The sequence below is a fragment of the Arachis hypogaea genome, chromosome 17 (assembly GCF_003086295.3).
Source record: "Arachis hypogaea cultivar Tifrunner chromosome 17, arahy.Tifrunner.gnm2.J5K5, whole genome shotgun sequence".
Lineage (NCBI taxonomy): Eukaryota > Viridiplantae > Streptophyta > Magnoliopsida > Fabales > Fabaceae > Arachis > Arachis hypogaea.
In genome coordinates, this window is record NC_092052.1 from 22,493,843 (window position 1) to 22,506,092 (window position 12,250).

Genomic DNA, 12,250 nt, shown 5'->3' on the forward strand with positions numbered 1-12,250 from the left:
TAGAAATTTAAATATGATATAATATTATTAATTATTTTACTAATTATGTTATATATATTACATATATCATATACTGGGGCAAGTTTAACCTAAACCAACTCCGTTCGCCCCGCCCAAGAACTCGCCTCATTAAAAACCTGCTCTGCTTATTCGCTCCGAGCAGGTAGGGGCGGAGTGGATACCCACGGATTCAGGTAGTGTTGCCACCCCTATTCCCAATATGACCTAGTGACTAAATTGATAGATTTTCGTAAATATATATAGTCAACGTCTAATTGAATATATTATGTGTTATGTACGCTATTAATTAAGATTTCACATCATCAATCGTTAATGAAAATTGTGAATGGCCAATAAGTAATAGCTCAAATGGCATAGTCTCTCCATACTCAATTAAGAGGTTGCGGGTTCGAGTCTCTTATCTTTGGTAAAAAAAAAAATTGAAAATTGTGAATGGAGTAACTGAATGATAAATATGATTAATTCATACTCTTTTTAAAAAAATTTTTAGAAACGAATTTAAAAAATATCTTATCTTTAGGAACTAATTTAACTAACCCAGTTATATTTACTTTTAACATTTTAATTAATAGTTTATTTATAAATGAATGAAACACTACACTCTCTAAGTGTAGTGTTCTTTCCATTTGGTTGTTAAAACTAAAAGCTACGTGAGATATGTCACTTTCTTTAGATTTTGTTGTTTAACTAAAAATTACATGAGGCATGTTGCTTTTCTTGCAATAGGGATTGTTCATTTTTTAAACATCAGTTTTGTAATACTTTTAAAAATCATTTATTGTTGTAAACTTGTAATCGATTTTTTTTTTCAAGTGAATCAACACTCTCTAGACTACTGGCCTGTTCCCTAATCTATAATATGGTTTATGCTATTTCTCATAGGTTTGACAGTTTTCCAATTTTCAAATTCGAGGTTTTTGAATTTTTAAAATTTTTACACTTTTTAATATGTTCTTAATTGTGGTAATGTTCAAAGATGTTAACCATAGTTATATTATTACGGTAAACTTCTCACAGTTATTGCTGTTTACCTATATTTAATTATGATATTAGATTCTCTTAATTTTTTTTCACTTAAAAATAGAAATGTTTAAATTTAAATCAATCCAAATTAAATCATTTATCAAATCTAATTCAAACCGAAAACTAATTAAATTCAAATTAATTTAAATTTGATTGGATTCTATTTTCGACAAACTACTCGGATTAAATTTTAGGTTTACTTCTCAAACTAATTCAATCCAATCCAAAGTGTATAATATATTATAATATTATTATTTTATTATTATATTAAATTTTTTTTACAATAGATTCAATTTATTATACATTTTTATGTTATTCATATATTATTATTATTTAATGAATATTTTATGAATTTAAAATGAGATTTATTTATTTATTATTTTAACTAATCTATAATTTTATTTTTATTATTATGTTATTGTTAGTTTTTTAAGATATTATTAAGACTTGTTGTTATGTTATTGTTGATTATTTAAAATTTAATGTTAAGACTTATCATGTATATTTAATTTTTTTAATTTACAAAATCGCAAATTCAATTCAAATCACTTGAAATTGGATCAAATTTTCTTAAAAAAATTATTTCGTCCAAATTGCACTACAAGTAAAATTAATATTCAGATCAGATAAATTTTTAATTCAAAACTGATCCAAACCGTAACGCAAATACTTCTATTTAAAGGTATAAAATATGATCTTTTACTATACATTTAATAAGTAAAACTAAAAAAAATGATTATTATAATATCTAAAAATATTTGTCTATTTATTAAAAAAAAGTAAAAATTAATATTTAATTTTAAAATATAAAAATAAATAATTATTAAATATTCAAACTTTATCATAAAAAATAAATTAAACAAAAATTAAATATTAAATTATAAATATCATAAATTTTATTAAGAGAATATAAATAAAATATTAAAAAATTAAAAATTACATTTTACACCCTCAATTAAAACAAATTGAGAGGATCATCCTCCATTATTACACACTAGTGCATTGGTTGTCCACAGACCCCTTTAAAATGATTCATTCACGTATGTGTAACAATTTTATTGGCAGGTCAACTTTTGCCAAGCTTAACCACCACATGCCTTCGTCACCATAGGACTGGCCTATAAACAATGCAAGCTACGTAGCATGGGATTCCACGTACAAAACAACTTATTGAGATTATTTTTACAAATGCTTACAAAAAAAAAAAAAAAAAAAAAACCCTAAAACCATAGCCTTATAAATCAAAATTTTAAGAATCGGATCATCGAATCATTCAATTTATTGATTTATTAATTTAATTAGTTTAATCGTAATTTAATTAAAATAAATTATTTTAAAATAAAATAATAAATAAATTATAAATAAACATTTTAAAATATAATTATAATCTCTATAAAAAATTTATAAACAAAATAATATTAATATTGTAATTTTTAATCATTATTTATAGAGCAACATATTTTTAAACTAAATCTATTTTTTTCGTAAATTAAAAAAATTTTGTGATTGACTATTGTTAGAACTAAGAAGATTAGAATTAGCAGCATCATTCGAAATAGAAAGATTGACAAATAAATTATTATTCACAGGTGTATTATTATCAATAATTGCTTCTTGATTAATACTATCATCCATAACTGAAATTAATAAATTATTCACAAAGTTAAAAACAGCAACTACACAGCCAAAAATTAAATAATCATCCATAAGACCATAACTAAAATCAATAAAGCAACACCACACTAATAGCAGCTCACAAACATAAATCAAATCAAAAACACCATTACCAACAGCACAATAACAGATTGAACAGAACCAGAAATCAAGAACAATTGACAATAAAAATTAAAAAATAGCAACAATTAATCACCCTAAACTAGAAATTAATATATCTATAAAAAAAACAATAAAAAACAGCATACTCAGAAATAAAAAAAATAGCAGTAGAGTAATAAATTCATTTTCAACAACACAAAATTAATTATTTGATTTTCATTCACATTCAAAAACCACTAAACAGAACATAAAAGAAAGAAGTGAAAAACTCTACCACTAACATTCGACGGAGAGAAGAACGACGAAGAGAAGACGACAAGCGAGGAGACGACGGCAACATACACAACGGCGAGTAGCTCGAAGTCTCAAGCAAAGAAGTCATGGGAGGTGAAGACAACGTGCTGATCTACAAAAAAGGGGTTAGGTTCGGGAAAGGGGAAAGGTGTAACACTCTAACTTTTAGTACCTCATGATCGTACTAAAAGTTCGAGCGCTACTTACCTCTATTCCTTTAATTATATACTATGCTTATTTAATATTGAGTCTTCGTGAATACGAAACGATACTTTAATTAAGAAAACAAGAGGAGACTTTATTTTAAATCACTTAACCATAAAAGTATATATATTCACACATCTTTATATATATAGACTTATTTCAAAGAACCTAAATTACAAATCCTACCCCTCTAAAAACCAAAAGAAGACGAGGGAAAAAGTAAATTCTAACAACTTAAGTCGTGAATATAATCTTCTATACTCCTGTAGCTCCGCACTAAACCTTCACACCTGTAGCTGAAAGGGGTAGAAATAGGAGTAAGAACTAGGGAGTTCTTAGTAGGGTCGGGGTGTATAGTTATATCCATTTTATATATACTTGGTCAACAACAGTGAACAAAGTACGAGTCAATTCAACAATTATAGAACAGTACAAAACCCAATCACAAGCACACACAATCATAGAAAACACACTCACAAATAATATGCGCAAACAAGTATGATGTATGTCTATCCCTAGTGCAGGTAATGAGCTCATCTGTCGGTTTCGACCCGCTCCCGACGCAACTCAGCAACCTTTGTCTGAGTTTGGTTTCCAGTGTCATAATCTCTGTAAGCAACCTCTGCCTTACAGGTGCGACTCTCTTGAGCCGATGTATGCAAACATAACCTCTGTAAGCAACCTTTGTCTTACAGATGAGGCTCTCTCTAGTCAATGTATGTAGCTATAACCTTTGTAAGTAACATCTGTCTTACAGGTGCGACCATCCCTTGGATTAGCCGATGTATCTCTGGAAACAAATTTCGGTGGACTCATCACCATATCTCTGCTCGTTATCAGCAGGTACATAATCATCTTAGCTCGTTCTTTCTTTCGTTTCTTTTATTCCTACTCTCTGCTCTCCTATGACAGAGATTTTTTAGATTCTTTTAATCTTTTCTCTCTACTCTTTTGTGTCAGATGTTTCTTTAATATTTTTCTTTTCTTTTCTTTTCTTTCTTCTTCTTTCTTTCTTTCTTATCGTTCATAATATAAATTATTTTCACATTGTTCCCTCGCCTTTCCCTAAGTGTTTTAAGAAAAATAATTATAAAGTTCTTTAATTAAGCCTGCGTTCTCTAAAACTTTTAGGATTAATTTGCTTGCTTGCTTACTCATTAATATTACACATTATAATATTCTTACAAAATAATATCTTTAATAAATACTAATTATAATAATAATTTATTTTAATATAAATGAATAATTTTAAAGAAGTATTTAAAATAATATTTATAATCTTCTTTTAAAATTTTGTTTATAAAATCTTATTTTTAAACTTTTATTAATTACTTTCTAAATCACGAACTTTTTAATATTCTATTTTTTTAACTTCAGTATTTTATAAAATTATATTTGAACCCCCTGAAAAATACAATATAATTACTAATCTTTCTTTTATATCAAAACCGAAACCTTTAACCCTTTCCTTTCAAAATATTACTTTCATTTTAATCCGTTTTCGAGTTTTTCGATTACCGATTCTTCGTAACTTTTAATTTAATTCCTCGACCATCAAATCTCACCAAATTTATACTTTATTCTCAACGATATTCCAGCCCAAAATTCACCAAAATACCCCAGCTGGCCGTTCATATATAGCCGAACCAACAAATCACAATCAACAACAATAATTCAACCAAATTAACTCATTCAAACTCCATTAATATAATCAATCACAACAACCATTCACTTATCCAACAAATTTAATCCGTGAAAATTTACCGAAATTCTATCTCCGTACGAAATCAAAATACTCGAAGCCGTGGAGAAGTTTTCTGACCGAGCTGCTGAAGAGAAAAACGTCAGAAATCGTCTGTATCTCCTAGAACTCTAATTGGCCGAACTCAAAAGGAAAGGAACTACGTCACTCTCAATTTTTACCGAACAAAAATAACGTTAATGCGTAAAGAAAGAGAATACAAACACTTTTATCGAATTAAATTTTTTATTAGAGTTACATATCGCAAAAAAATCGAAGCCGAATGATCAAAGAGAGTCACGATTTCTCCCTCACCCTCGGTCTCTCTTTCTTTCCCTTCTTTAAATCTTGGTTCGGTTCCAAGAAAGAAGAATGAAGATTAGATAGTGATATGATTAATAAATGGTGGCAATGTGTCTTAATGAAACGTGTAACTATTATACATATGTATGTATGCAATAACAACCACGTCTTTCATTTCTTTACCTTTCATTATATAGGTACTGCACTGACCAAATACATTTAGGAAAAATATAGATAACCAACAATATTTTTGAATAATGTATGAACAATATGAATTATTAGGATTAAAAGAGTAAATTAATCTTAAATTTAATTAATAACATTAAATTAAGATATAATATATTTTTATTTGATTGGTGGTTGTTTATATTATTTAAGATAATCATTATTTACCTATCACTCCCCACACATTTATGAGTTAGGTAGGCGAAAGGAGAAACAATACAAACTATAGCCTTATAAATAAACCAAGATAGATAGCATGGGGTTCCACGTAAAAGACAAATTATCTATCATATTATACAAAAATATATATTATTATGGAATTCCAAAGTAGAGAGCAGGCTGATAATGCCAAACTTGTTAAAGCTCAAAGTCACATATGGAATCATATTTTTAATTTTATAAATTCTATGTCTCTTAAATGTGCTGTTGAGTTAGGCATACCTGATGTCATTCACAACTATGGCAAACCTATGCCACTTTCACAACTCGTTGCTTCATTGCAAATCCATCCATCAAAAACCTCCTTCGTCCATCGATTGATGAGAATCTTGGTCCATTCCAACTTCTTCACTACCAAGGATGTCGCCAGCAACGACCTCGAAGTTGAAATTGGGTATGTTCTAACCGATTCGTCTATGTTGTTGCTTAAGGACAACCCTTTAAGTCTGTCGCCTCTTGTGGCTGCCATGCTTGATCCCATTACGATGAAACCATGGAACCAGATGTCCACATGGTTTAAAAATGATGATCCTACACCATTTGTAACGGAATATGGGACGGAATTTTTTGATTATGCAAGCCATGTGCCTAAACTCAATAAAATTTTCAACGATGCCATGGCAAGTGATGCTCGATTGGTTAGTAAGTTGTTAGTTGATGAGAAGTGCAAGGGAGTGTTTGAGGGTTTGGAATCATTGGTTGATGTTGGTGGAGGCACCGGAACTGTTGCAAAGGCCATTGCCAAAGCATTCCCACAGTTAGAGTGCACTGTTCTTGACCTTCCACATGTTGTTGCCGATTTGGAAAGAACTGGTAACCTCAAATATGTTGGAGGAGACATGTTTGAGGCTATTCCTCCTTCTAATGCCATCTTGTTGAAGGTAATAAAATATTACAAGTTGTTTGTACTAGGATTATAAAATTAAAGGTTTAATAAATATTATATTAATTTCTGTAATTTTATTAATTTTTTAATTAACTTTTTATATTTTAAAAGTTTATAATTTGATTCTTATATTAGATACGAATTTTCAATTAAATTTTTACTAGTTGTTATTTAATTTCTAAAAAAAAAACACACTAATCCTCAAATATTTACTTTTTAGAATATTAATAATGTTACATCAAATATAAAAACAAATATTTAAAAAAATTATATTTTTTAACAAATAGTTAAAAAAATCTAATTGAAGTTATATATTACAAATTTAAACTATAGAGGCCTAATTTAAAAAATTTAATGAAACTAAAAACCACCTTAAACATTGATAAAAGTAGCTACAAATATAATTATCATATCAAACATGTAGCAAATGTCTCAAATATAATAAATTAATAATAATAATAATTTTGTCAGCAAATTAATTTTTTAAAATAAATAATTAACTAACAAAATAGAAATAAATAAATATTGAGAATTTGAATTGTTGTTATATATGGAGAAGAAAAAATAAAAAAAAAGAAAATAAAAAATATTATAGAAACACTAAAAATGCTACTAATGAATACTATCATGTATTATTTGCTATGAAATACGGACACTTCGTTGAGTTGTCATGTTTATATGTTGGACATATTTTAGATACAATATTCACTGATACTCGTTTGACACGTGTGTTTATTGTGTCCAACTGTGTCTTAAAAAAATAAAAAATTCTTCTTCGAACACGTTTGAACACACCTAAATATCATCACGTGTCAGTGTGTCTAGTCTTATTCTTAACATATATTCTTGAAATAAATTTAGATATAGTATATATTATTATTTATTAAAACAAAAAATTATTTTAAATACTTAATATAATTAAAATAAGATATTAAAATAATTAAAAAAATTAAGGTTTAATTACTATGTTGGTCCTTATAGTTTCACCAAATTTTTAATTAGGTCCATATACTTTTTTTTTTCAATTGGTCCCTATACTGCTTTTAATTTTGTAATTACGTCCTTTTCATGTTAAAAATGTTAAAATTAACATAATATTTTTACCAAAATACATGCGGTCAACCATTTAATTAAGTTTTTACTTATAAATACTTTCAATTTGCGAAGAAATATTCAGTTAACTCTAATATAAATACTTTATATTTTATATGTATGTGTATCTCTATATCTTATAAGATTTTAAAATTTGTGTATCAACGTATTTCGTGCCGTATCGTATCCCGTGTCTGTGTCAGTATTTGTGTATTATAATATATTTGTAATTATTTATACCCGTTATATCACAGTTTTTTCGTTAATTAATTAATTATTAAAATTGAATTTATAATAGTTGAATAATCCAATTGTTCGTAGCAGCATATGATTATTTTAATAATTATCAAATATGTTTTCTTATATGATAACAGATTTTGTGCTTTAAGAAAAATGTTAGCTTATTGTTATTAATTAAAAAAAATTAATTTCCAAATTTTTTTAACAATAATGATACGTCAATATCTTACTCTTTTTGACAATTATTTAAGAGAGAGAGACAGCTACCCAAAACTAAAAGAGAGGGTATGCTAACTTAAATAATAAATACACATCATTGTATAAATATGGGTAATGTTAGAGAGACAAAAAAATAAAACAGTTACAACGTGTCTTATTTAGCATTCATTAATTATCGCAACAATTAATAAATACTAAATAAAGCAAATTATAACTGTTTTTGACTGATTTTTTTTGTTATCAAACATTTTCGGATAAATATATACTACTAAATGAATAATGAGAGATACTAACAACATAAATAACGGATTTCATTTCAGGTCTACTAACAAAAATTATATTTAATTAAGGAAAAGTCTAGGGGCCAACAATTTTTGTGTTTTTTGACCAGTATTTAATCATTAAAACAAAAGGGAGTGATCTCCAACCATTAGATGTAATCTCACACCATTAAAAACACTATTGATAACCAATTGATGATTACAAAACACTAAAATTGCTGGCCCCTAGCATTTCTCTTTAATTAATTTAAAATTTAATTTTTAAAAAATTAAAATTAATTTTTATTTTTTAATTTATTATTTACGTTATTAAAAAAAACGTTGTTCTCTTATATTTTGTCAAGTATATATGCTTTCCTCTTTATTTTTCTTTTTTTAATATAACTATCTGGTCCATTTGTTTATATATTATTGCTGTGAGTTAAATAGCCGTTTATTACTCATAAATTAATTTCTTTTCTAAAAGTTAAAATCCTTATCATATGCCCTGATTTTACTAAATAAATAAGATAATCATGATGAATGGGTCAAAAATTGATATATTATTCAAATTCCTTTTTACTGATCATGATTATTTTGATTAACAAAGCAGTGGATTTTGCATGACTGGAGTGACGAAGAATGTTTGAAAATATTAAGGAACTGCAAAGAGGCACTACGCATGAGCAAAGGCGAAGGAAGGAAGGTTATTGTTATAGACATGGTGGTGGAGGATGAGAAGAGTGATCATGAGTCACTTGAAACACAACTCTTCTTTGACATCATGATGATGGTGGGCCTCAAAGGAAAGGAAAGAAATAAAGAAGAATGGGCCAACTTAATATTCTCAGCCGGTTTCCGCAACTACAAAATCATTCCAATTCTAGGACTAAGGTCTCTTATTGAGATATATCCATAGCAATTTACCATATGATAATATATAGTTATCTTTCTATCATTAAAAGGAGAGATTATATAGATAGATAGCTTAAGTACACACGTGGTGAATTCTAGTATCACTATGATGATTATAATATATATAACTGTAATAACCCGTATTATGCACGTGATAAAATTGAAATTACAATTTTAAGTTGTTTTGTTAAAATTAATTTAAATTATAATTATTTGATTAATAAAAAATAACATGTTATGTGTTGTTTGTTTTTTTTTTAATTAATTGTTTTTATTAATCTACTCTAATGGCGAGCACGTGTTGTAACGACCAAATTTCCAGTACGTTATGATCATACTGAAAACTAAGTGTCACTAACTTGATCACCTAATAGCTAACTAAATATTTATTATTAAGCCTGTAATCGTATTAGTGAGCGAATCAAATTTTTGAAAAACTAAGATAATTCAGTAAGTACAATAAAATAACACAAACATCAGAGACAGAAATAATATATATGATACATACTATTTACATATATATACATATATTGTCATACATGTTTTAAGTTAGCATACAACTCTTTACATCTGGTTACTATATACATGATCAACACTCCGAGCCCTAGTCCATATAGGAAGCCCCTAAGCTGGCGCCCGAAAACTAGCCTAGTCAACCATATACATCCTACTCTCTCAGTGAGTCTAACCAAAAGTGAGAGACTAAACACAAAAGCTAGGCTATCACAAAAACTCCCAAAAAGTCTCATACTCAACTCTCCAACATCAACTGTCGTCAGAGGAGGAAATCTCGAACACATCTTATGAGGAAGGAAGGAAGGGGTAAGAACTGGGGAGTTCTTAGTAGGATCGGAGTAGTTGGTTTAGTTCGTTTTATTATATTCTCAGTAAATAACAACAGTCAACAAAGTACAATCCAATTCAGCAATTGCAGAACATAGAATCCAATCACAAGCACACACAATCATAGAAAACACAATCACAAACAAATATGCACAAATAAGGATGATTCATGTCTAGTCCTATCGCAGGCCATGAGCTCATGTGTCGGTTGCCTACCCGCTCCCGACATTACCCGGGCACGAGTCCCAGATATGACTTTCCAGATACATACTGTGTGCTTATAAGTCTTACGGCTAGGCTGCATATAGTGTGACTTTTAATATGCTTATATCTAGAAAACAGTTCTCAGTGTGTGGGTGTTCCCACTATACATTTGGTACTAAGGCCCAAACAAGGTCGCATCTGCTCTCTTGTGGCAGACAGTCTTTTAAAGCTTTCTCTTTACCTTTGTCCTCTGCTCTCCTGTGACAGAGGTCCCTTTAGTTAATACATTCTTTCATTCCTGCCTTTTACTCTCCTGTGGCAGAGGTTCTTTAATATTCTTTTAATATTTGTTCTCTGCTCTCCTATGGCAGAGGTTCTTTAATATTTTTCTTTCCTTTTCTATTCTTTCTTCTACTTTTCTTTCCTATCATTCCATAGTATAAATTATTTTCACATTATTCCCTCGCCTCTCCCTAAGTGTTTTATGGAAAGGAATTATAAAGTCCTTTAATTAAGTCTGCGTTCTCTAAAGCTTTTAAGATCACTCTGTTTGCTCTTCCCTGACCTATAATAATATTAATAATAAAATAATAATAACAACAAAATAAGATATTTTAAATGGTAAATAAATAGTATTTATATCTATTCTTAAAAACTTAGTTTCGTAAAACTTTTATTCTTAAACTCTTACAATCTATGTTTTAAACCTCAAACTCTTAAATATTTTATTTTTAACTCAACATCTTTATAAAATTATGTTTGAAACTTCACTTATCTCAATATTTATAAAAATAACCCTAAATTTTTACCCTTGAACTTTATTTATTATCCAAAATACCCGAAAAACTTATATAATTATAATATTAAACTCAATCTTTTCATAAAAATACAAGTATATTTCCTCAAAAATAATTCTTCTTGGTTGATTCTCTTCACCAAGAATCGAAACCCTCCTTATTTTTTTTTAAAAAGTACATTTAAATCTTAATCTATTTTTGAATTTTACGGTTATCGATTTTTCACAAATTTTAATTTAATTCCTCAGTTATTAAACCTCACCCATTTTATTCAAAAACTCATTATCACAGTTTGGGCAGCACAATCATGACCAAATCACAAGCTTAATCACATTTAACAATATATCAATAAAATTCAATATAAAGTCAATCAAACTCCATCAATAATCAATCACAAGAACTATTCACTTATCCAACACAAATTTAATCGATGAGAATTTACCAAAATCCTACTTTTGTACGAAATCAAAATACTCGAAGCTCTGGAGAAGCCTTCTAACCGAGCCGTTGAAGAAGAAAACATCCAGAATCATCTGTGCCTCTTAGAACTCCAGTTGGTCGAAATCAAGGGGTAGGGGAGTTACGTCACCGTCAACTTCTACCTATCAAAAGTGATGCCAACACGTTGAGGATTAGGTACGAACACTTTTACCAGATTAGATTTTTAATTGGGGTTACGGATCGCAAAAAATCAAAGCTGAAAGTTTAATATGGGTTACGGTTCTCTCTCTTTCTCTCCCTCGGTCACTCTTCTTTCTTCCTCACGGTGCATGAAATGAAAATCAAATGAAGTTAATTGATCATGATTGATATGATATAAAGTGATTAGTTGTCATGCTTACAATGATAAGTAATTAGGTGTCACAAGCTTCCTTTTTTTTTTCTTCATTTTGTTCGGTCACTTAGGAAAAAATTAAAGGATATGCTGATGATAATATATGATGATGATTAAATTGAGTTAAGTCTCAAAGTAGTTCCTAAACTTGCA

At 28.4% G+C, this 12,250-nt stretch overlaps 1 protein-coding gene across 1 annotated transcript; it reads left to right on the forward strand.

The window, feature by feature from the left end:
• The first annotated feature begins 5,859 nt into the window (after positions 1–5,859).
• On the forward strand, positions 5,860–9,611 carry LOC112767418 (probable O-methyltransferase 3). Its single transcript, XM_025813275.2, has 2 exons — positions 5,860–6,687; positions 9,117–9,611. Exons 1-2 carry the CDS (start codon positions 5,902–5,904, stop codon positions 9,420–9,422), a joined length of 1,092 nt encoding a protein of 363 aa, XP_025669060.1. The 5' UTR covers positions 5,860–5,901; the 3' UTR covers positions 9,423–9,611.
• Positions 9,612–12,250: the final 2,639 nt, after the last annotated feature.